At 41.5% G+C, this 27,449-nt stretch overlaps 1 protein-coding gene across 1 annotated transcript in view; it reads right to left on the reverse strand.

The window, feature by feature from the left end:
- Positions 1–226: 226 nt before the first annotated feature.
- ptchd4 (patched domain containing 4) overlaps positions 227–27,449 on the reverse strand; it is a 37,464-nt gene continuing 10,241 nt past the window's right edge. The window contains exons 2-3 of the mRNA XM_076756067.1: positions 26,424–26,919; positions 227–4,698 (exon numbers count right to left, since the gene is read on the reverse strand). Of these exons, the coding sequence (XP_076612182.1) occupies positions 3,017–4,698; positions 26,424–26,919 (2,178 nt within the window). The 3' untranslated portion in view covers positions 227–3,016. The remainder of the gene's footprint in view (positions 4,699–26,423; positions 26,920–27,449) is intronic.

The following is a 27,449-nucleotide window of genomic DNA, read 5'->3' on the forward strand; positions in this document are numbered from 1 at the left end:
TGTGTGGCCTTAAATATGAGGGCCAAGTAGAGAATATGAAGGAGTCAAGACACACAAACAAACAAACAATAAAATGGCGACCACAGTTTCCCATATAAAAACGTGAATCCTCAACAAACATTGACACTGTAGTGTGCAAGGAATAGGATCTAGTATACTGGTAACATTCCACTGTTTATTACTGGCCTACTGTGTTCAACTTTTTTCCCTTTTTATTCTTTTTTTTAAGAAAATTCTGTCATTAAAAATCTTTCTATAGTATATTTTTTTTTCTTAGAAAATATAGAAAAAGAGTAATTTACAGTTATTGTACACATGAAATATCCTCTGGCTTTTTTGGAACAGGTATGACTCGTTTTTGTTCTTTTGCAGCACATGGTGTTACAGAATATGCATCGAAACAACAAACGTAAATCACTACAGCGTAGCAAAAATGAAAAATACGCAGACTTCATACAGAAAAATTAAATACATGCATACATACAATACAGTGCCATGCAAACACAGTCCATTTTGGGAAATAAACTATTTAAGATTTGCATTTCTTTCCCGTGTTTCAAACAATTCATGCCTTCTTGCTATACATACATGACATGGCTTTTACATAACGTGACGTTCACTGCAGCTGCTGCAGAAAGTGGCTCGACAAAAACTCTTCATTTCTAAGTTGGGCAACGTTTGGTCAATGAAAGTCATAAGGTTTTTATTATTGACAATTCACTTAAGATTACTTTCTAACTCCACAAAAGCAGGAAATGTGTTTGTGGTAATGTATGACAGGTAAAAGAGGATTCTTTTCCACCTTTGTCTCTCATTTGTTCACTGACATTAACTCACACAAAGTAGTGGGTATAATAGCCTGTTTGATAACTAGCGACTTCTCACTTGATACTGAATGACGATCTCCCCTCACACTCTCCTTTGGCAAACATCAACACATATTTCTCACTGTCATTTGGTCCAGTACGAACATTCTAATCTGCCCCCAGCTGCCTGGTTCACTGTCCTGTGTGAGAGCAATTCACATTCTCAGTGGCAGCATAAAAAAAAAAACAAAACAAAACAAAAAAAAGAGCAGTGTCCTCACAATGACAGTCTCTTTAGAAGCAGCAAATCCCCTAAGAAGGTATTGACTGGTCTGCAATCAGCCACATCTGCTCACATATGGGGCCTCTCTATCACATGCCACCAGCTAAGATCTGCCTGCCAGGGGTCAGTGAGAGATTGGTATCCTTCAGGGCTGCTGACCTTGAGTGTGTTTGTTTTGGGACAGCAACAGAGATTCTTATCGCACCTTGGCACGCGTAGATAATAGTGTTTACCCTCTGGGGAGACAGCAGCCATTTTGGACTTCTAAGACTGAATATTGAAGAAAAAAGATATTGGAAAAGTTGCTGTGGCAAATGTTTTAGCAAGCAGTTGCCTATATACACATCCGACAGATACAGAGCAACATTAGCATTCATTTGGCGTTGTGTGTCTGATCGCCTGATGTAAGTCCAATATTCACTCCTCTTTTTCACTCTGTTTTGCTCTCCACTGACTCCTGAGGGACAAATCTGGCTCTTTAGCTGCTCCACTGTGTGGAGTTCAGCTAATTGCTGTCTGCTGTTTGGTGCTGGCCAGGTAGTGTAGAGAGGGTTATTACAAACATCAATGTGATTTTGAATGAGGTTTCCTTACCTCTGGAACGAAACCTGGACGTTCTAGTTTGACTTCAGTTTTTCACACTATTCAGAAACCTCACTCTTTAATTTAAAGCTTGCTTCATTATCTGCTTCACAAACCCGAACAACAGTAAGTAGCAATCACTAAATTAGCTTGAATAATTCATGGTTGATTTATGTGAAAGTTCAAACTGAGACGTTTTTGTTTTTATAGAAATCCGTCGCACAAAAAATTCTGTACACTATTTGGCACCACTGCTAGTTTTGAGTCACATACAGACCTTCCAATTACCAGAGTCATGCCAGTAAGCTGTTCACAGAGACATTCATATTCTCACAGACACTTGCCATTGTTATCAACCTGCTAGAAAAGTTCAATATTTCAAGCCTTGGAAACACTCTTCACTTTTGGTTTTACTGGTCTGGTTCAAAAGCAGTTTAGGATTTACTTAAATCATTCTCAGGCTTACTGCCTTTTCAAATACTGCTGCACGACAGTCACTTATCACATCCTGTTCATATGCTGCAGCCCACTGCAGTTCCATTTGCCATTGCCTAAGACCTTGTATGACCTCTGGAATAAAGCAGAAATATTTGCCTCCTGCTACAAGAAACCTAGACAGTTCTATTCACACTATGCAATGTGCAAGATAATTCTTCATAATGGACACAGTGTATGCCATCTGCCCAGTTCAGCTGTTCATCTATTTTTAATGTTACAGAAAAGCATGCGGTGTGCTTTCTTTCCACAGTTTCTCCCTTTCCACGGAATTTGGTTTCATTTCTTTTTGCTGTTATCAAGGTGTGCGGAGTAAGGTGCGTGCACAGTCATCTCCTGCACAGTTTAAGTTATCCACTTTTTTATGACCACACTGACCACTTTCACCAACCTGTCTGAGTGTCCTTGGCTTAACAGACTGCTATGCTCCTCACTCACTTCTTCTGAGATAACAGCTGCAGGAGATAAACACAGAATTGCTAATATTTAAATGGTCTAACATACTGTATGTTTAGAATTTACTTACAGATTTAGCAAGCATATGTTCCGGTAACTAACTTGTTTTTATATACCAAATAGTTGGGAAAGAGCTTTAGAACCATGAGCATGTTGCAGTTTGTGCAAATGGGATACACTGTCCAGACTGAAGGACTGAATGACCGACCAGCGGGGCTGCGCTCTACTCTGGCCAGCTTAGCTGCTATTGGTTGGGAGTGACCAGTGCCCACTCTTCAGGGGACATCTCACACTCACCTGCACCACGAGAGGTGCCTCACTGTTGGAGAACACCTCTAATCCACCAATAACTGACGGATACCCACTGCTACGAATCATCAACAGGAAAAACTACTCAGACATTTGTCACATGATCAGGATTCTCCCTGACTTCGATGCACTCTATCTCCTCCCTCTCTCTCTCCCTCTCCCTTTCCCGCTCCCTCTCCCTCTCCCGCTCTTTACGCTTGGCCCGTTTCTTTTTCTTGTGTCTCTTTTTGGATGGCGGGAAGAAGGTCAGGAAGACGGGCAGGATGACGAAGCAGTGCAGCACAGTGCAGCCCGCGGTGAGGAGGGAGCACTTGAACAGTGTGTAGGTCAGATTGGAAGGCACAAACACCAGGGGCATGATCCCGATCACAAAGCAGGATGTGTTCTGCAGGATGGCTGCCCCGTGCTCCTCCAGTGCCAACTTGATGCACTGCGTCCTAGTGTGCTCGGTGGCTAGCACAAAAGTGTACAGGTGTGGTGCACAGTGATCCATGGCGAAGTTGAGGGTATAAATAAGGCACAGGATTGAGATGCTGTCCATGCCAACATTCCAGAGGGTCATCAAACCCAAGACACCCAGCTCTACGGACGTTACAGTGAGGATGAGCCAGAAATTCCCCAAGGGGTTGATGACCAGGAAGAAAGTGAGGATGAGGATTGTGAGTACGCTGAATCCTGAGGTCAGGATGGGCGAGATGACGGAGGAGCTGTAGCGGTCCATGAACACAAACGTAGGATTGAAGGCAATGAATTTGATGCTGTTAATCAGCATCAACGGACGAAGCTTTTCCAGAAGCTCCACCACCTCCTCACGCTTCTTCTCTGTCGTCCGTGCCACCAAGTACATCCGTGAGGCGATAATGTCGTACTCATCAGTCTCGCGGTTCTTAGAGAATATGATGTCCTCAGTGAAGTGCTGGTACTCCGGGCTGCGCAGGAAGGAGCCCTTGAGGATGGTGATGAAGTCGCTCTTGGTTGACGCACTCACGTTCACCACCCGCAGGTAGTGGAAAAAGTTGTCCATCCAGGAGATCTTGTTGAAACCATGACTCAGAGTCTTCAGGTGCTCCTGCACTGTGGAGTTCCAGTACTCTATGGGCTCGTAAATGTAAAACCCAATCACAGGACTGTAGTTACTGAAGTATTTTTGCTGGGTCAGAGCATACGAAACACTTGGAGAGTTACTAGCCAGTAGGTTCACAATATTTGATCCATCACTGATTTGTAAACATCCCATGAATGAGAAGGAGGCGTAGATGAGATACAGAATGACCACAAAGGGTTTGACATAAGTGTTGGTAATCCATTCTGTGTAGTGCTCACGCAGGAAGTGCTGGATGAAGTGATTCTGATAGGGGACGCTGTCGTGGTGTGTGGACAAGTCATGGCCATCGCTCATCATGGTTTTAAACCATGTGGGCTGGCGGTCCAGGTACTCCACTGAGGGGATTTTACAACAGAAAACACTGTGGTAGCGGTTCTGCTCCAGCTGTCCGGCAAACACCAGGCAAGAGCCGTAGAAAGAGAAAACATAGAAGTAGTTGACTAAGATAGCAACACACATGCTCTGGCAGAAAATTTTCACAGACTCGATGTTGGTAAAAGGGCTAGCTCCCATGCCAAAGGTGATGATGTAGAGTGAGCTGGTCATGGTGTAGCACACCATCACGTCAGCAAAAGCATCTGCCACACGCTCCTTGAAGGGGAGGTTTTCTCTTGTTCTTCTCCAGCCTGCCAGTAACTCAAACACCCCTTTAGTTCCATGGCCTGGAAGAAAAGAGAGAGAACAAACTCAGTGAGAATAGTGTTTGCACTGAAGCGTCAGCACTGTGTACATCAAAAATGACTTTGTCTGGAAAATTGTTCTACATTGTATTTGCATGATATAATCATTCCTTGGAAGGGAAATGGCAGATTTCTCAGAAGGATTTCAGAAGCAATGTTGTTTTGTACAACTGAGTACCGTTGTACCGAACACTCTGCACTCCTGAAAGTCAATTTTTGTTTCTGCCACACCGTATTTGAATTGCAAAACATAACTTCAGCAATTATAGCATCAAGAGAAGAAATATTTATGCCACCATATCAACTCCTTTATTATTTTTATTAAGGAGCTGATATGGTGGCATCAATGTTTCAAAATGAGATCCAGATTGAACTGAATCAGATTTTCCCTTTACCATTCGGGCACCCCAGTAGCCTAACTGTTAAGGCACATTGCCACAACCCTCTGGCTGTGACAGTGCTAACCACTAAGACACTGTGAAACTGAGAGGGGAGAGATGAAGAAGTGATATCTGAGCACTTCTTGATACACAAACCAAAGCAACAACTGACCCTGAAAAGCTTGATGCCACACCCATTCAGTGTCATAAGATGCAGAGAAGGACTGTAAATAGTACCATTTCTGATTATCTGTGGAAATGAAATGTATACTGTGTTATAGACTGTGGTTCCAGAAAAAAAGTACCACTGTTTTTTTGCATTGACAATGACTCTCTGTTTCTATGTTGAGGAAGATTGAGAAAATAATTGAAAGAAAATGAATGCCTTGTCAACTGCAATCAACTGCATGATAGGGCCAATATGTTCACAAACATTCTGGTGATAGTTCCAAATACGATATGTTTGATATATGATTCTTTTATATGTTTTGATATGATTTTTGGATACATTTTTGTGGGCTGTGTGATCAACCAGCTGGCATCACAGAGTGAAAAGCAGTGAATGTTGTTTTGAGTGTTTTTACCAGCAGTAAAACAATTTCAGTATGACAAAACAGATTAAAAATTAAATTAACACATACATTTGAGCAGCCTTGGTCTGACACCACTAATAGAGACATGGGGCTTTCCTTTTCTCTTCATATCTCAGATAGAGTCGTACACTGTCCTCGCTACCATGCATCAGTAAACAGCATCCAAATCTGTCTGCAGCAGGCCCATTCATGTGAGTCAAATCTGTGGGATTTTCACCAGTCAAAAATATAGACATGAATACACAGCATTCAAAGGCATTTGCTCCATAGTGCAAAATCCCCCACACAGGAACACCCGCCCACCCACGCACACTGTTCATTTATTTGTAAAATGCCAAAGCTGCATTTCTGCTGCGAGGGAATGCGTTATGAATTTCTGAGCACTGGAATCAATTTAATGTTCCTCCACCATGTAAATATTTCAGTACAAGTGAACACTGGATTTGGCCCATGCATACATATGTCTCTCTGCAAACAGCAGCTTTGATATATTTTCTTTCAAATCTAGCAGGTGGACAGCGAAGCGAGAGGGATTGCTAACCTTGACAGCGTTATAAATTTCCCCTTGTCTGTCACAGAAAAAAAAGCTAATTAACTATAAAGGATTAGTCCTATGTAATGAGTCGGCTAGATGCCTCTTCCTGCTTTTAGTTTTATTAAGCTGTGCTGCAAGTCAATTAGTTAGTGTCAGTTGGTTTAGAGGCTGTGGAGGGAGAGAGAGGAAATTCACGCCCATGGTTTTTCCAACATTACACCAGGGGCGTCCACATGCGTTTCCCTTCACCAGCTACCAAATAGAATGTTAAGTAGCTCGTCATTTTCTAGACATGATTGGAAAAGCTCTGGGATTCATTACAGTGACTGATTACTGGCAGGTGCAGGTGGATAATAACAAAGGATTTGAACAAAAATCTGTTTATGGCATTTACTAGCACATGTGTTATGAAATCATTTGTTTTGGGTTAATACGTTCACTCGCATTACAATATAATGTATCAGTAAAGTGGTAGAAAAATTAAGTTCTTCTTACACACATAGTAAATTAAGGTAAAGACATGTGTGCTGATTGGGCTGCAACTGATCATTTTCAGTTTCAGTGATGTTTATTTTATGTATTTCAATCATTTATTGGCATTTTGACTTTAAATACAGCTGAGCCATCAGGACACAATGTGGACTATGACTAGTGGCAGAAGATGATGAAAACTGTCATCATGAATTTCCAGAACCCATCAACACATCTCCACGTCTTGATTGTCCAAAGCCAAAAGATATTGAATCTACAATGATAAAGCACAGTGAATCATCACACTGAAGAGTCTGCAACAAACATATTATCAATTATAAAAAAAGCTTGTGGATTCATTTTCTGCAAATTGAGCACGTGTTCAGTATTACACGCACTTGCATTAATTACTATTAATTAACATGTATGTTTGACACCACTAGTTAAAGCCACACACAGTTATTGTATAATAGGGAAAAAACTGTGATTTTCTCTTTGTTTCCACTCTTAATGTTAAAGGACTTTTACCGTGTTTTTTGCTTTAAATCGGGCATATCTTACATTTCAATCAGGAGACAAGTGGATGAGGCAAGATAATTGTTTATTAGAACAGTAATATAACAGTAATATGTGATAATTAAGTCTTGTCAAAAAGTATTTGCCGCTTAGACTATACAGGGAGGTTTTGTAATCAAGGGACGTCTGCCCTGAGCAGCAGCAAGATGGTGGCTGATGACTGTCCTGAGACTGATGAAATGATGAAGCTGATGAATCTGTGAAGACTGGATGGTGATGGGGAGGTGGAGGGGTGACCATAACAGCAGCATGAATGAATCAAGGCAGAGAGAAAATCACATTTAAAAAGGCAGCAACAAGATGATTGGCTCACAATGAAGGTGTTTTGCTGCGCTATTGGACAGATGTGACCAGCTGATGAGAGTAGCTGATATCTCAGTTTAACAGCCCGACACAACAACAGCAAAGAAATTATGAGTGTGAGAGGATGAGTGCAGGATGGCATGACAAATAAACTGCAGGCCTAAGCATGTAAAAGCTTGAGCTTCATCAATATCAATCAAATGCCTGAGACCCCTCAGGCAACACTGCTTTAAAAACTGACATGATTGTATAAAGAACATTATCACATGTGCTTGGAAACACTTCGGAAAACCATTGGCAGTAAACGCAGTTCATCACTGCATCTACAAATGCATGCTAAACCTCTCCCATGCAAAGCAACGGCCATATATCAACATTCAGAAACGCTGCCAACTTTTCGGGGCACGAGCTCATCTGAGATGGACTGATGCAAAGTGGAAAAATGTGCTGTGGTCGGACGAGCCAACAGCACATTTGTGTCCTCTGGGCTGAAGAAGAAAAGGACCATCCATTTGTCACCAGCATCTGTGATGGTTTGGGGGTGTTAGCCACAGGTAACTTGCACATCTGTGAATGTACTATTAATGCCACAATTAATATTATATTGTATTCAATTGAATATTAGTCAGAAAAGAGGCTATGTTATAAAACAGGGCTGCAAGTATATGCAAGTTTTTTTAAATTACATAAGGCTTAGAAATGCAGCACATCCTCACAAGTGAGAAGCTAGAGCTGGGAACGTCAGGCATGTTTGCTAGGAAAAATGAATTACTGGATTAATGGATTATCAATATAGCTGCTGATTCATTTGCTGTTGATTGACTAATCTATTAATTGTTTCAGTTCTATTAAAGTTAATCAAATGTAATTTTCTAATGTGAAGAGAGGAGGAAATTAATTTGGTCACAGATGACATCCATTGACCATAAAAATGCATGTCAGAAAGTTCAAACATGATAATAAAATTAAAAAGTGGTACTACCTGTTGTCAGCTGTCATGTTACTGTTGTGTGGTAAGACTGTTACAGCTGCTGACTCGACATCTTTCCATTACTATGCAACAATAATGTAACTTCTTAAAGATTTGTTGATGAGCAGGAAAGGCAACCTGTATCAAGACAGCTCTAGATCACCAAAACATAAAACAATATAGTTTCCTAATGTAAAGTCTACCAGATTTGTACTTAATGTTCAGAAACACTGGTAAGATCCTTCAAACACAGGATTTAAGAAGCACTGACTCTCTAGTGTTGGCACTATGTTTGATCAAGTCTGCTTTCTAGTACCTGTCTTGTCTCTCTGTGAAACTACCTTTGTCTTTGAAAGCTCCGTGCTCAAAACTGAGAAGAATCCCAATTAGAAGGGATGAGAGAGAACTGAAAGAGTGCAAGCAAAGATCAAAAACGGCAACATGCTCACTGGGGTGATATGTATTCACACCCATGTCAAACTAAGACAGACGCTGGACAACACGTTTGAACTGAGCAACGAGGATAGCGAGGATAGCACCCTGCGTTAGGGTTGGTGGATCCTTTCTGTTTTCACACCGTCCGCCCGTGGCTACTGGAGACAGGCCATCTAATGGAGGGAGTGGTGCAACAATATCACAGCATCATGGTCAGTTGAACATTATATCCGTAATGTTAAGTACTCGTTTGGAGCACAGAGCAAAGTTTTGGTGAGCATAGAGAATGAAGATGCAGGGTGCGACATCCATGGAAAACTGATGGCAAACTTAAGGATTTAAAATTCACTCACTGGAACATTTACTACAGCTTGTGATGCTACATTGACTTCCTGAAGCAGCTGGCACCAGCTATTCATAAGCTCATACATAGCTTAGTTACAATGTGCACAAACTAAGTACCAAGTGCAACTGCTGTATGACTAACTGACAAAGCTAATGCTAATATGTGTGGAAGAGGTGTATATAGGCAATATATCTGACCTCGTACTTGACTAAACTGCTGTTCACAACTGATGTAAACTGAATATTTTATAACACAAAAACAACACACCACACATGACCAAAATTGTGTCGTTTGGCATGACTGTAAATGTACCCTTCACCCCTACCTGTTAGAATACTAGTAAATAACAAAGACCTATTTTTCTACATGTATGCATATATATGCTTATATAAAAGTAATACAAGTACTGAGAGTTAAGTTTATAAAATCAATTGCCCCCGTAATACTGTTGACCACACAGTCTTCCAGAGGTTTCATGTAATTTAGTAATTCACTAGTTAGTAAACTAGCTCGCTGCTACTAAGTACTTATGAAGGACTTCACACACAAACTTAGTAATGGATTCAGGATTAGCTGCTGCAACTCAGTCCAGGTCCAAACTTTCATCCAGTGGGCAAACAAAGGAAAAGCCTTGTCTGGTGTGGACAGTGCAGGAACTTTAATCAATGACAAAGTGAAAAAAGCAGGTGGGAGAGCAGCACATGGCGGGCAGCATGACTGCTGCTCAATACTAATCAGCTTTGGAGGAAACCGACAGTTCTCTCAATGTCTGAATGCTGATAGATGCAAAACTGAATGTCCAAATTCTTACTTGGTCCTCTCTGATAAGAAATACGAATGGATGACGAAGGAAGAGCGGGGGTGAGGTAACACAGCAACAGAGGCAGACAAAGACCGCATTCCTGATTATTGCAGTGATAAAACTAAACCCGGGACACCGTGATGTTCCCTAAACAAAGGCACACACACACACACACACACACACACACACACACACACACACACACACAGAGACTGTACAACTATCCTCTTATAACTTCATAGCTGCGACTACAAGTCTGCAGGGAAGACCAGACTCTCATTTGCTGTTGCTTTTGCCATCTTCACCCACACAGACACCCCCACTCAAACACACTGGAACAAACACACACACACACACACACACACACACACACACATGCAGACAGAAAATGAACAAGACTGCCTCCTTTCACTTCTCATTTTCCTCCATGAGACTGCAGGTGGCAAAAAACACTTTCTGGCAGGTGCATTGAAAGCCTTCAGCACTTGGTCCTCAGTATTGGTGAACAGCTGAGTGCACTGACTGGGGATTGTGTTTAGGTAATAATAGCCTGTTACCACCCTTGTCAACCTGCAAAAACAATCAAATTGTGCTTTCCATGGCATATGGTTTAGCGGTAGATTTGAAGCATAAAAATATGGTTTGGGTTCAGTTACGTGCAACAGTATTGCTTCATTATTGTGATCATACAGGATATCATGAAACACAATTAAATCATGTATGTAGCCATCAAATTTATATTGAAGACCCTTTAGCATGATTTGCATTTTCATTCAATTCCACTGGAAACAATAGAAAGTCAAGGGGACGGATTTTCCTAACACTCAAGGAGATAATGGTAGCAAACGGTTGGCAAGTCAGCTGGCAAAATTGATAGTCGCCATTAAAACTGCTGCTATGGTCTACTTCTTCTATCAATTTAGGTGGTGGTAAATCCACCATGGTGTTATTGTAAACTGCAGTGCTTCACTGGAAAACTTCACAGACATAGCAACAATAACTAAGAGGGGTGGGGTCTGCTGAGGGCTCAACTGTATTTCCCAGTGTAGTCTGGTGCTGTGGATTCGTCCTCCATTATCTCTTCCATTGCTGCTATTAAGATTTGAATGTCCAGTTAAAAGACTCAAATCAAACATCCTTATAATTACTCCTTCCCCCGGTCCCACTGCCTGCATTATTAACAGTCTAACATCTAGTGTGGGTGCTCTATCTAAATGAGAGGTGTGTAATTTTTACACTCTGAGCCGTAATGTGATGCTCAGGTCGCTAAAGTACCGCAGTCTTGTTTTATTTGAGGCATATCACCAAAATCAGATCACGATCCTCTCATTTACAAAGCCAGAGAAGGTGAATGCTTTTATTTCCTCAAGTCTTTATCCGAGCCTTAGCAGGCACTTAGACTCATGACCTCTGTATTTCTAAAATCCTGGCAATGGCCCCGGCAGCTTCTTTCAGGATGGACACTTAATTCTGGTCATTCTCTGGCCACGAATACAGGCTTACATGGTGATAACCTTTCCCCAATTTTTCCCCACAACACTGATGTTTTAGTGATAAGCAGCTGCGAAGCACAACTTCACAGCCTCTGCAAGCTTTTACTGAATCACCTGTTCCCCTTGCCTCTTATGGGGGACAGCCTGTGCTGTCTGCCAGCCACTACAGCAATGTGTCAGGCAACAGGGATGGATAAAGAGAGAAAGAAAGATGAGAAGCTGTAGCTCAGAATGAAAGGATGAAGAGGCAAGAGGCGTTGTATCTCAAGCCTCTCCCAGATGCAGGTACAACCCTGAATGGATTGTACGAGGGCAGTTTGTCACCGGCTGTCCAGCAGACTATTTTCTGCCGAGAAGAGAGGCGGGGGAGGAAAAAAAAAAAGCCCTATAGTCTCACAGCCTGACCAGGTTGCTCATATAATTGAGGCCCGGGCTGCAATTGCCCTCCCCAGGCCCACACCAAAGAGCGACCGAGTCATTAAACTAAATTACTGCTCTAAAACTTCTGTGGCAGGCAGACCCCAAAACACATCCATCACATGGCGAGAGAGCGTGTCAGTCGCTCCCGCCCACCATGGATTCTTCCAATCAGAATGACTGTTAACCATGCCGGCTTGTCACCCAGGTGAAGATGACAGAAGAGCCAATATCGCGAGGAGGAGGTGTCAGCGCAGAAGAATGATCCAAACTCAATAAAAACAGATGATGGGAGTGAAAGTGAGGACGAACACAGGGGAGCCCAAAAGCAATCCTCAAATCCAAATCAATATTTGGGTGATAACACTGTTTATAAACTCCAGCCAGTCTTAAATACTAATATGCACGTTTCAGCAGCACAACCTACACCTTAACCCTGCAGCAGTGGGTTAAAGGACCAGTGTGTAAGATTAGGGGATCTATTGACAGGATGTGGAATGTAACATTCACATGTACAGAATGTTTTCATGAGAGTATAATCACCTGAACATCAAATCAAATGAGAATTGTGAGTCGGCCATGTTTCTACAGTGACCCAAACGCTGGCTCCAGAGAGCACCTTTCGTGTCTTTCATGAGTTTCGCTGTCTCCATAGGTTCTCCTACACGCTTGCAAAATGAGGGGTGAGGGGAGGGATATTCAGATGGTTGTAATCTGCAACCTCACTGCTAGATTTAAGTAAATCCGACGCACTGGTCCTTTAAAAGCAGTGACTTAAATAATAGCTACTGAAAGACAGTGTCATGATCCAGACTGCAGGCCACATTCAGATTACTCTTATCATTTTTTTCTAAGTTGTTTTCCCGAATTGTCCACACTTCCCGGTCTGGCAACTTGACTGGCAGAACCTCAACAAGCAACTTAATGATTATACAGAAGTCCATTTTATGTAGAAACAAAATACATTGGAGACCACATTTATATATTTAATATTGGTCAGAAAAACTCCTGTGAAATATATGTGCAGCCTAAATTAAAGCCTTCTAAGATTGTTTGGATGGATTGATTAGGATTATTCAGTTTTTCACCACTTCCATGAATTCTGTAGTCAATATATTTGTGATTGTGCACTGTAAGAAAAACCACAACATTAATTAATTACAGCAAGCCACATAATGCTCCCCCCTACACAACACTTTCTCATTAGCTTTGCCATTTGTGCAAGTGTGTGAATACTGGCTGGGATAAGAGCCACTTTTACCGGTGAGGGTCAATGAGCAGGTGTGTTGGAGGGTAATCCATATTTAATGGAACATTCAGCAGGAAGTGGGGTCTCGAAAGGACCCCTCTTAACAATGCTAAAAATAGCATCAAAGAGCGGTGAGGACTTGAATTTTTAATGGACCAACAGAGAAAAAGGTCTAACTTTTTGTTAACTGTGCATCGTACTTCCTGAAACTGCATATTTTGTCTTTGTGGTATTTTTGGGAATCGCATGTCACTAATTGCTGGTGAAGCCATTCCACATCAAAGATGAGCGAGTGACAGCAATGTTTTTCACTTATGTTATTTCAGACTCATGTTGGCAGATGTGGGTTTTACTTGACAGCTCTGTGAAATGTTAGTCACTTGGGAAAGGTTTTGAAATAAAAGGCATTTGATTGGTTCGAGGGCTGGGTGTGACAATAAGTGCCCCTGTGCTCTTTGTGGTTTGACATCTGTTGTCGTCTTGGAGAGTGACACTTGAAGGAAAAAAAACAAAAAAAACGCATCAAATAAATGATTTTTTAATTCAAGCCCTTTCTGTTCAAAGCCCTTCTCTATTCCTTATTTTCTTTTTTCAGACTTTCAGGCAAAACCCCAAACAGCTCTGCACAACTCAAGCAAAATGCTAGACAGCAAAAACACACTTACTTAAATGTATTATTAAAGATCAGCATCTCCAGTGAATTAATTAAGGATCTGATGTAACAGAACTTTCTGCCGGAGTCAAGGGGAAGCACATAAATCTGAGTCTGCACACATACACAGATCAGTGTCTCATCAAACTAGATCTGAACATGTCTGACACAGCTGTGTGATGGTCTGTGAGTTTGAAAATGTCAACGTACGACAGTGGCATCAGCAGGCGGACGCAAACAGGCTCGTATTTTCAGAAATTTATTAACCAGAAGTGTAATAACACCCAAAGTAATGGCATACTGTATCATGTTAAACAGCTTAGATACTTAACTTGTCCCATAACTGGAGATGATAATGCTGTGGGTGCTATTTTGGTGTGTTGTCATATGACAGACGGAGGGTTATGTATTAGCAGGCAGCAGAAACAAAAGCCTATAAATAAATGGAGACATGCATACACACGAACGCAGGTGGCTCACTCACCTAAAAATAAAAATAGTCACACAGACGAGTCCCAACACTGCGTGTAGTCAGATAGAGAAGCTACTTCAATTACGATCACTTTGCCACATTATTGCAATTATTGCGTATCTGTAGCTACATCTAGTGCAATTTGTTAGATTTTTACAGCTAAACCTGCTGCTGGAGAGTGACAAAGAAAAAAAAAACACAACACAGATGTGAATTTATGCAAATGAACAAATTTGGTTTTTCACACCTGAGGGCGATTCCAGGGAATCTGTTTCAAACCCAGCCAGACTCCCACTCAAAATCCAGGACAGTGTAACGGCTGAACTGTTCTATGGGGGGAGTGTGAGTGTATGTGGGTGAGCGTGCCCCATGTCACGCAGATACAAGCAGGGTAACCGATGAGATGCGGCAGATATGGCAGATATTAAATTCCTAAATTCATTTTCATGTGGGTTGCACCATTCTGTCTGCAGTGACGTGACTCTTTTTAAACCCACGTACTCTATCGACCATGACACATGCTTGAACAAATGAAATTGCATTGTTATTCAGAATGGAATGTTCTATGTTAAAACCAACCATATCGCAGACAAGGACACAGGTTTAGGACAATGCTGCAAAACCCCGGATTGTGCTCAATGGTGATTTTTAAATTCTTGCTTTCTGCTATATCTGAACATAGCAAGTAATGTATGGTTAATGTTAGGGTTGCAGTTATGGTAAATCAGCTATTATTAAAGTATGGTTAGGATTATATGCGACTAAACGGTTAGGTTACGAAAAAGCAAACATTGCATGCAGGTCTGTGACAGGATCGGTCCCCCCACCTGGGTGGACATTGGGTTTTTATGGGCCGTACCTGACAATCTAAATAATTTTTTTTCAGACTTCTTAATGCAACAATGGATCCATATGGAATTGTTCAATAGAATAGTTTCATGAAATGACTGTATATATATTTTTCAATGGAGACTCTGAAAATTTGGTCCAGTTGATATGAGGTAATTGTGACCCAATAGCGCAACCTATTATATATAAGAATGGCAAAGTATGCTTAAGTCTGCTAAAGGCTGCTTTTTATTTGTTTTGGCTGGTTTGAGTGGCTTTTGACCATTTTACCATTTGGGCTGTTTTCCTAAATTATAAGCTGGGCAACTTCACAATGAATTGGTGTCTTCTCTCTTCCAGTTAATGTGATTAATAGGGAGCTAGTAAACTAAGCACTCAATAATTGATAGCTGATAGCCAACAAAACCAAATGCCTTGTCAGTTCAACTAGGTGGAAACTTTTTTCCTTTCACTTTGTTCCTTTGATGGATGCCTTGTAAAGCTGTGACATTTCCTAACTGGAAACTGGATTGGTCTAATTCTCTGACTGGGTTATTTGGTGTCAGTCAAATTTAGCAATGCTGCTGCCAGTCAGTCAGAGAAAAGTCAGCTCAGTAATTTTATTTCTATTCTTAATTCTCAGTACCAGTTAAATAATCACTTTCAAAAAGAATCACAACATTCATAAGTGACATTATGTGTAACAGCTGCATAGTTGTCCACTTATGATCACAACAATAAACTGCTGTTAAGTCACATCTGACGATGTACTTTTGATATCCTACTGATGACCAACAGTGGCAGCTCTGCACTGTAGCTGCTTGAGCTCATGTTGGCTTCACAGAATGGCAATACAAGCTGCTCACAGCTCTGAAACGCAAAGGTCCCAATTCAAGGCTAAAACAATGATACATTCCAGCTAGATATTGATCAGTGGAGTCTGAAAATGATGCAATGCCATAAGCTTAATTGTCTTATCTAGAGAAAGACTGGGTATGCTCACAGCAGAAAAAACACTCAGAATAATGCTGTCTTTCGAGGTAAATAGTACAGATACCGTCATGCAAAAAAACATAGAAATCAGACTTCAGCCAAGAGCGTCATTTCACAGTTTGGCCAACTCTTAGACACACATGTCTGAGAGATTTAAGCTGGCAAGCTTGATATTAAAGCCAGGAAAACTGACAGCTGACTAAATTTTTTAATGTCTCACAGCTTCTTAAAACTCAATGAATAGCGGTCATGCTCAAAATTGTGGCTCTTGCATTTTTACTGTCACTTTTCCTCATTAAAACCCTGGTGAAAAACCAAATAAACAACACAAAAACATTCAGTGTCTGCCTTCTTAATGACATATTGCATTGCACATAGTTGTAAATATTAACATATATTGCTGTCTTGCACTGTATGTAGCAGCTACCATGGTTGCTAGTATTGCTGTTATATGGTATATATACAGTATATAGTGTTAAAAATCATATATTACAATATTGCCTCTACGATGCTTCATACCAGTTGGATTACTTTCAGCGCATGCATTACATGTCCCTCTCGTTTTACTGCACAACCAGGAAGTTACTAAACTGGCAGTGATGTCAATTTTACAAACAAGCTTCTTATCTAGTTCTCATTTTAAAAACATTTTTACCAAAAACAATGTACCAACAAATGATTTAAAGAAAGACAAAAATGAGCCAAATAAATGCTTTAAGGGCAGCGCTCCATTAATCATTGTGTATCATCATCACTGCTCACTTTCCACCAGTTGTTGGTTATTTACACAAGCAGCTGACCAAGCTGCTAGCTCATCACAATGATAAGAGCAGGGTTTCAAGAAAAACACGCACCCAGTTAAAAATACCAACACCAGCAGGCAGAGAGCATATTCACCAGTTAACAGCCAAGAGCTTCACTTCACCAGCTCAAGGAACTTGAATTGTCAGCAACAGTTGCTTTTAAATTGGCAAAAATGCCCAGTTTGTTGAGTCATTGTAAGCTGCAAACCCATCATCCAATCAGAGCTGTGTCCTTTCAGTTGACTTTGAAGACTATTAACTGCTTAGCTAATACTAAAGCAAGAAAATATACGCCTAATGATTGTGTATTATCATCTCTTCTCGGTGCCGAACAGGAGAGTGCTGTTTCATTAAGACACAAACCAGAATAATAAAAAAAACCTGCGGCAGTGGCCTCAAATCCCCATTACTGGCCGTCACACACATCGATGAAGAATTATACCGCTGCTCCACTAATGGCATGTAATATGTTACACTTGGGGGGATCTGTAATAAGAAACTTATTAAGGCTATCTCAAGTGTTGATTGGAATTCTGCTACATTTGACTGCATTCTGTTAAATCAATAGATTACTGTTAACTGCAATGCTCTGAATACAAATCTGTTCAATCAGCAGCATTATCTCAGAGATGCACTGGCCTGTTTGCATCAGTGTGAGAGGATATGTAACATCCAGGTATGCGCTCCCTTTATTTCCACGCTACACATGTGGAATGCATGTGTGTGTGTGTGTGTGTGAGGGGTATACTGATATCTTCTCATTGGTTTTCCCAGCATCGACCTGCCTGTTTGTCATGACCAGGCACATTCATGGCTGTGTCAAGTGGAGAATGCTGCGTGCGTGTGTTTGTGCAGGTTATCTATCAGTCACGCTATCTCTGACCAGGGAACTCTGACAGTAATGCCAAGATGAATAATTTCTGATGTAATGAGGAGGAACCGCTGCGGTACTGGAGAATTTCTCTCCATGTGACGCGCATAAATCTACACACACAAAAACATACATTTACGCATGCAAAGGGCTTTTTATTCACTGCAGGCGTTCAGACAGCCTTTACACCTGAAATTGAAATGCAGTTTGGGTGATTGGATTGCAGTCAGATGGTGCTTGACCACATGAAAGACCACCTGATTGGTCAAACCACCTCTGGACATAGTCAACCACATGGAAAACAAGTGTAAATGCAATGCTGTTTCCAATCCACATATAACAACCATGTGGGCATAAATAAAGCCTGTTGCTGGCTACCAAACGGTCATCTTACGAGCATGTAAGAAGAGACACACACACGACGCCACAGGGGGCTCAACTGGGTCAAGGTTGGTGGCAGCGTGGCACAGGGAATACAAATGACTCTCGTGTGATGCAGAAGGGCTGACAAATAAGGCTGTTAATCTGCTGTGTCTCTACTTGGTTGTGTAGCTGCTGCCTGAGCAGCAGATTTTACACGGCGTCTGATGACGTCTGCTGGGAATTCATGTTCGTTTTGAGGCTGTTTTAAGATGCAGAAGTTAGGAATAGAGCGCTATCAAAGCGAACTCTTGAAGCTTGGGAGAGAACAGTCTTACCTGAATTCTGTTGAGATGGTATAAAAAAAAAAAAAAACCAAGCTCCTCCATAACAATGAAGGTAATGTGTGTTACTTAAACCAGGCGGGACGCAAACAGATTTTGATTCTGGTTGCAAAAAATAATGCCGCAAACTACAATAAGGAGAATTTTGATGTTGTATTCATGAGCACAAAACACTGCTGCTCCTAATTCCTTTTCACCGTCTGATCGAGCAGGAAAAATATCTGCATTCACGTGTTGATACGCATGTGTTACCATGGTTACTGCAAGATCTAGCATAAATATATATCTCACGAGAGAGCTTCTTTCACCATTCCTGTAATCGGCAGATGGATTTAATGATTGAATTCACCTTAAAATCACGCATGATTGACATATTTCATACCAGCTTCACAAACGTGAAGGCGTTCATCGTTGTTACGAGACTGTAGAGTGTTCTAGGAAACGTAAGGTGTCCTCCTGGGTTTACCTACAGGCCAGATCACCATGGGAACGTGGAGAGATGGGGCAGTCAAAACCTGTGTGATTTGTGTCTGCTGGGATTAAACTGTGACTTTTCCTGACTGCTGCCACAGTCAGCTTTACCTGCACGAAACACGGATGCTCCTTATACTATAAATACAGCATAGTGCAAATTTCACAGTGCTCGAATAAAGATGCTATGAAGCGTGCTACTGAATACTGAGCTTTAATTTCAGAATTGTGGACTGAATGAGCGGAAATAACCAGGAATAAATGTAGTTCCTGGAGTTAAAAAAAAAATAAATAAAAAAGAGTCCTCTTGCTCGCTGCAGCATTAAATTCTGGTGGAAACATTGGGAGGAGTATATTGTGTAGACTCCAAATGGCTCGCTCTTCCTGAAATAGTGTATTCTTCCATCTGAGACCGTATCATCATGGAGCTATATTAATCGATGCATAGACCTGGTTTATGATTCCTCTCTGCGGCACCTTCATAACGACCCTGAAGCTGTCACAGCACCTCCATCTCAGAGCCACTCACGGCAGTAACATCCATAGATCGATCATCAGTCATCCAGCCCCACTTATTGAAACAGGCAGGAATTCCCAGGAGGCTTTTCACCGTCAGCAGAGACTGTGCGTGACTGGCTGCGAATGTTGAATGTCACTGTTTATCTTGGCCCCAAAGGATAGAAAAATATTGGTCTGTAAAAACATCAAGGTCCAGAAAGAAAACTCCAAACAGACTGTAAATCATGCAGCAACACTGCACTGGTGAAAACATCCTTAATGGATCTGCTTGAAAAAATGAATACAACTTTTTGCATCAGATTAAAAGCAAGACTAGTCTTTATATAATGTACCTCATTTTTGTTACAAGGAAAGTTGACTTCATTAAAAATTTTTAGCACGTGATTTCTTCTCCTAAAATATCAGTTCAAATAGTTAAATATGCACGTCTGTGAAAATATGTGTGGGCCCTCCACCGCTGGTACTTGTCAGGGGAATGCAAGCACAGGGGGAATGGGGTTTGTTCATTTCAGCCTGAGGGAGGCATCAGAAGAAAGGTCATGTGGTCACCAAAGCTGACAGAGTTATGGTTATGGTTACTGCGGTGCAGTATTTTGTTGCCAAATGCAGCCGTTGAGTATAAGATGATATTGAATTTATTTGAATATATTTCACTGCTTCAGCTGACCTCCTGAGATCCCACATGGACAGAAAAACAGAAACGTAGTTGGAACAGTTAGAGGCGATGTGTGTGGTGGTGTCCAGGTCTCCTGATCACTCCATACGTTTCTGGCTCCTGATTCAGATTCTGAGGTTTTTACAACTGATCAATTTCATCTTTTCCTCTAATGGTTGTGGCAAGTTGACATTAACAGTAGTTTTTTTAGGGACTGAATATGTTTTTATCATGTTGTAATGAATTAATTGCCCTAAACGTGATTTTTGTAAGTAGAATGTCAGAAATATCCATCCACAGACAATACCATTACCATTTGTACCATTTTGTCAACCTCTATTTAGTTCCCTTGGAATTCTCTCCCCAGTGACCATGTCCAACCTAATTAACAAGTTATATCAAAAACTGTAGTAGAAACAACATGTTATGGTTTATAAAGGGTTTTGTGCTGGACTATTTCTTGGCTAGGCACAGTAACTTTCTGGAGTGTCTGTTAGTTGCCTGACAGTCTTATGGTGACAAGCCGTTGAATGACTGTGTGGCAACTAAAATTTTGAACTTTTCTGTGATCGCCAGGCAGATTTTGAACAACTGCTTACTTAGTTTATACCCGTAGTATTTGGTGGCTTGCTTCTCAGATCATGTCTTCACCAGTAAAATTCTGTTCCATCTTTGGTCTTCATGATTAAATCCTTCTCTGAAATATAAATGTATCTATGTTCATGCCACCCAAATCAGAGTCATGTCAAATCAAGTGTATGCAAATACTTCCAACAGTTTTTTTTCTGTCTGTCTTCGTAGTAAAGTAGCTTAATGATGTTACAAAAACTGCCCCATAGCATCCATCTCATTGCAAACAAGCATCGCTGTGGACACACCTGAGAATCATCTCCATGCTCAAGTTACTGCCGTCTTTGGTGGTGATATCACTTCCCAGTGTGCCTCCATCCTACATGAGCTCAGTACTGCTGGGACCACAGATTGGATTTTTTGTATGAAAATATGAACATTTGTGTCTGATTTTGATGGGAGGCTTTCTTATTTGACTTTCCACCTCAAACAAAACAAATACACTTGCACACAGTTCATGCAAGGTCACCATTTGAAACCATTTAAATATGGCTGAGGTAAACAAGATCGGATGACGGCTCGGCACCATGGAGCAGCACCATGTCCCAGCGGGACACATGTCGCGGTAAGTAAGTAAAATACTGTTTGGGAGGATCAATATGCTGAGCTGATTTAGGCCTGACAGAACCATCACTTCCACTGTAATGTCACAGCATGTATGCTTCATGAGTCCTGCTCTGCTTTCCTTCCTTTCCTCCTCTCCCTGCCTGTTTTTACACATCCAACAGCCGTCACATATCCAGAGAGAGAAGGAAGTGACAAGCTCAGCTCAGCAGTAATTGGCCGGCTCGCAGATGACACAGCAGATAGACACAGGGGAGACAGGCAGGAGGAGAAGCTACTCCATATTAAACACCCGCACGTGGTGGTACCTGCCCTGTGCAGGTTTCTTCCTCTACACGATTCAAAGGCCAGAGATGACATTAGCTGGATTGTTCAGACAGCATAATGGATTAGTTTTACTACGACATTAAAGGAGGCTTTGATGAAAGAGATAAAGGGAAACCATGACACAGCTTTACATTCAAGGAGCCACATTCAGCTTCACAGGGGACAAAGTCCTCTCTCGTATCCTTGGATGCTATCAAACTTTGTTAAAGTGTTCTAGAAATCACTTTGTTCTTTGACAGTTTCATTGTTGTGTTGCTTGTAGGGCTGTGGTTGGTCTACCAATAAAGATTTGTTCGTGACACATAGTATCAAAACCTGTTAAGTGCTGAAAGTCTTGCAGTCTCTTCACTCTGGCTCTGACGAAAGCTTACGAGTAGCATTATGCTGCTATTGCAACACCTTACAGTGATGAGTGATGAGCACACATGCCACTTAACATTAGGCCCAAGTTTGAAGCTGGTTTGCTACAGGTCCAGTCTAACAATGATCAAAGAGTACTGGTATATTCTAAATAACATTAGAATATTAATATTATTTGTATCTTTATTCGTATTCATTGAGAATCATGATTCTGTTGAGTTAGGGAGGACATCTTTAAAGAACTAAAACAGCCTCGAAACTTCCTCAGATGTTCCTTTGGACAGTTTAGATGCTCCTGTGGTCTTCACTCAGTGCCACTACTGACAACACACTGTCTGCACATGACTTGTGTTATCAGCACATGTTTTTTGGCTTGTCGTTCCTTGACAGTTGCTGTCAATCAAACACAAAAACTGACACACCCCTTAAGAGGCTAAGAGAAAAGGAGCATATTTGACATATCCCTCAAAATGACTATTTTGACTGTTGTGATTTCAGTTGGATGTTATCGATGACAGCCCCTGGTACATTTAAGGGCTTTAAAAAAGACACTGGCACCTTCTGGTGGTAGTATCAAGAAAAGACCCAGTGGCAATTAACAATGCACAATGCTAAGCTCAGATTTTTCTGCAAAGAAACACCTACACCAGATTCTATGATGACATAATTCTACACATCAGAGCTTTAAATAGCACACGATAACCCAAAGAGTTATTATATCCTCGACCGAGAAGATGAAGGGAACAAGAATCAACTCAGAAGCCATGGGACTGTATTCAGATAAGATAATTAGGTCTATGGTGTATATCACCAGGACTGTGCAGAATGAGGCCCAGAGGTGTATGATTCATTCTACTACAGCAGAGGTGTTTGTTAGCATGTGGCCAATAGATACCAGTAGCTTAGCACAAAAATAGATGAGCCACTGCTTTGTGTTTAAAAAGGGTGTCCAAAAGAAAAAGTGTTAGCGGCGAAAAAAGAGAACCAGTGGACAACTGGCTGGTGAGTGACCAGAATAAGTTGATATCTAACTCACGAACGCTTCAAAGTTTGCCATCACATAGCAGACAATACCAGAAGAGATACATCAGTAAAACATGAAATAATACTATTGGTTAGCATCATCGGGAGATGCTTTCGACAAGGCATTTTTATGGCCAACTAAATCAATATAAATAAACTTAAAAACTCTTGCTAGCTTAGCAACAAACGACCATAACACTCTCTACAGGAGACGCTTTTTCTATTCAGGAAGAATATCTGAAGTTGTGTAAAATTTTGTAGTCCTGGAATTTAGTGCAACCCCACTTTTTCAATGTAATTTCCAGAAAAAATCTTAACATTATAATACACGTTCTAAAAATCTTATATTTGGGCTCAATCAATAACACTACAACAACAGAGAATACGGAAAAGAGATCATATAGAGTAAAAAAGGATCAATCAGGTATGTGTCCGACGAGAAGCTGATCAATCTACTAAAGGCTCCCACCCACTGAGGGGACACTGGCTCCCTCATATGACATAATGCTATGTGATTGCCACTTTTTTTAAATTGGAATTTCTGCTATCTTCAACCTGTAAGTTTAAATAGTGATGACGACTCAACAGGGGGCGCCACACTGCCATTACAGATAGTGTATCAGCATCCATTCCAGCTCTCAGTCTGCCCTGAGGTGGCATTGATATAGTGATAGGGGTGTGTCTCAGTCAGGACCTCCCAAGAGAAGGGTGGACATCTGCTGCCTCTGAGGTCCTGCCACATGAAATTACAGACTTAATCAAGTCATCTCCATCTCTTTCGCCCTTCTCCACCTCCTCCCTCTTTATGTGGTTTTCTTTCTGTCTTCCCCTCTCCTCTACATCTTCCCTCCATCTGCTCCCTCTTCCTCGACGCCCTCCTTCCCTATACATCACACGCATTTTTACTCCTTGCTCCTTTCTCCTTGACTTTCCGTTTTAGCCTCTCTCACCACCTCACCAACCCACCCCCCATCACACCTCCCACTCTCCTCTCCTCTCCTCTCCTCTCCTGCCTCTAGGTCACAAGGAACGGATCCAGCCTCCTGTTCCTGAGTCTTACTTAAACTTGAATTATGCCAGCCAGCCAGCAGCAGAGGTGTACCAAAGCCCCAGGGATACAGTGACCTTAGGAGCGCACAGGGAGGGAAATGCAAAACTGTAGTGTAAATGGACAGAGTGTATCTGGAAAAGCAAAGAGAAGGGGAAAGAGGAGGTGGGAATAAGGCAGAGAGTGATTCTTATGCTGAATATTCATTTTAAAACATGACAATGCACTTACTGTGGTTTGAGTTGTTGATTGGAACAAATAATTACAAATAACGCTGGCCTGTTGATATAGATATGCATTTTATTTGACAATGCATCTCTTTTCATTGTGTTTTTGCTCTTAAAGGCGCACAATATTTATTTGGCAAACTTCTTCACATGAGTGTTTTTGCAGTCCATGTTTATTTTCCATACAGTCAATGTATTAACTGTACAGACATGAGCTACAGCTGGCCACAGATCCAACCCACATTTTGTATTAACGTCTGGAAAAAATACATTGACACAGCTGAGAAAAACTGATCTTTCCGAACCCTCTCTGTCTGTGCACTCCTTTCCACCCTGTGCTCCCCAGTGTAATACCTGCTTCAATCCATCCACAACATTATCATACGGAACGAAAGACAGAAAAATGTTGGGCCCACTGTTTACAATGCTGCCTGACACCTTTAAAATACATATGCAGACTTCAAAACATGCATAAAATCTTTCACCTCAAACCTCTCTACTCTTTTCAGAAGACAATGCATGCATTAGAAGCTAATGCTACTTCCAACTTCTCCCATTCACTGAAGCCATGACCCATTTGATTACAAGGACATGGGTTCATGCAGTGTCACTGAACATACCAAATTCAGGAAGAAGACCCTGGAGCTGCGGTTAGGGTTAGCGGTCAGCAACATTTTAGTGAAAAATGGATCCTCCTTAGTGGCTAGTTAGAAAGTTATTCAGGGAATCACTGTATTGTGATTCAGTATTTAAAATAGGAAATTAACTGACTACAACATCAAAAAAAAAACAAAAAACTATTCAATTCTGATTGCAGCTGGATTGAATCAGCTTTGAAATGCAATGTATAATTTGATTACAAATTTATATCTAAACAGTCTGAGAGGGAAAAGTGCTGTTGTTATTCTCCATTTGTGCCTCCTACAGTACATTCACCACTGTTTGCATCCACTCATGCCTTTGTATTGACTTTGTTATGGGATGATGGAAGCCTTAGTATTCTTGTTTCAGTGGTTACCATACAACCATAATAGCCCCAGACACCACTGAAGACTACAGTATGTCATACCTCTTCCTTTCTCTCCAAGTTTCCTGTTTCTACGATTCACTGTCTAATATAGACAAAAACAATCTTTAAAAAGTTTAAGTCACAACGGTGTTGTTTTTGGTTTCCACTCAATAATAAACAGAACATTCTTTTTACATCAAAATTCATTACTCTTATTAAGGAAAACACATTTTTAGTTTGTATTTTATAAAATATCCAACCTATAATGCCATCAGAAGTCATGCTCACCCCTCAAATCCCTACTGCCTTTTCCTTAAACACCATGGTTATTCTATGGTCGGGAATTGTGATGATTTCAGAGGTTTTATCATTTCAAGCTTATGCACAAAACCCTGAGTCACATTCTTATCCTAATCTGGTCAAACCCGCCATATTCACAGCACTCATTCCAAAAATTATGTCTTTCCAAAACCACCAGTTTCTGCACAACAATAACAATGTGTCAACTCATAATAGTGTGAAACCGCTGAAATATGATATTAATGTAAATTGGAAACATGAAATAAATCTATTTGAATTCAAGCTGTTTTTTTCTCCACACAGTAGTTATCAAATCCAGGGCACTGAGGATAAGATCACTTGAAGCTCAGTGAAATAAAATATCTTGCAAAACAATTAAATGTGTCCTCATTGCAAAAATCACGGAACAAAAAACCCCTGCAAACCCACATGACAAAAGAATATGCTGCACAAACACAGCTGCGAGGTCCATACAAACATACACGCATGGACACACACATGCCACTCTCCATATTTTGCAACAACCACAATGAACTGCCGGCATCCCCTCTAAGGAAAAGCCCATCACTATTCTGCTAATCCCTTCCCCGATGTCAGTGTCAACCCCTGATAAGCCCCTTAACGAACCACTACACACTGCACACACAACCACACATGTGCAAAACACTCAGTCCCACTCACCCATGGCAAAGAATGGGATCCCCAGCAGCGTAGAGTTGAACTTCCCGTCTGATATAAAGAAGATCCCTGCGGCAGTCACGTTGGCGATGCAGATGGTCAGCACCCCCAGGAGGCCCAGGAACGGCTTCCCCCTCAGGCAGTCCCGCATGGAGCTGGAGATGGTGGCGGCCAGGAGCACCAGCACCAAGCTGACCAACACCTCTCCCTTGGCCAGCACGCCCGTCTGGTGGAAGTCCCGCCACAGGCTGAAGGAAGTGAGTGACTGGATGTGAAGCTGGTCGGACGCGTGGGGTGCCTCGGCCGTGGAAAGACGACTGACCAGTGCGCAGAACTCGTTCTCCCAGCGCTCGGCGATGGTATCCTGCACCACGGGTCCGCGGTTGCGGAGGTAGTAGGTGATCTGGACAGCCCGGGCAAACTTGACCTGTTGGTCACGGCTGTTGGGCGAGAAGGATACGCCGCCCAGCTGATGTCCGATGAAGGACACGCGGCCATCCTGCAGGGGATTTAGAGATATCTGACGTTAGCTCTGATGAGGGGTACGATTTTTCATAAAAATACACCAATCAATCTGTTTTCAATGCTTCTGGTTGCACCCCACCCAAAACCAGTTATGTTGCCCTTGACAGCAGATAACAAACTTCCTTCTAGCCCACAGAGCGCAGCGCAGCAGCAGCTTTCTGTCCTATTTACCTCAGTGTTGATACACCATTTAACTTGAACTCACCTTACAGCTGTTGACAGACATGGCTGTGAAGGTTGATGTGCTTCTCCATTGTAATGACTGAATTAATTTAATTATATAGCACACGCAAGACTGCAGTGACAAGAGCTTCGAGATAATGTAATTGTGCAAGAAGAATTGTGCAGAGCAGTGAAGACTTCAGTAAGACAGCTGGGACAATAAAAATGGGTCTGTCAGTCTGTCAGGAAGAAATACATAACTAGAGCAATGTGAGGTTATTGCTGGCACAACCTTTCTCATATTTAAGCTGAGAACGTTGCCAAAGTATCACTGCAGGTGTA

This window comes from Chaetodon auriga, chromosome 18 (assembly GCF_051107435.1).
Source record: "Chaetodon auriga isolate fChaAug3 chromosome 18, fChaAug3.hap1, whole genome shotgun sequence".
Classification (NCBI taxonomy): Eukaryota; Metazoa; Chordata; class Actinopteri; order Chaetodontiformes; family Chaetodontidae; genus Chaetodon; species Chaetodon auriga.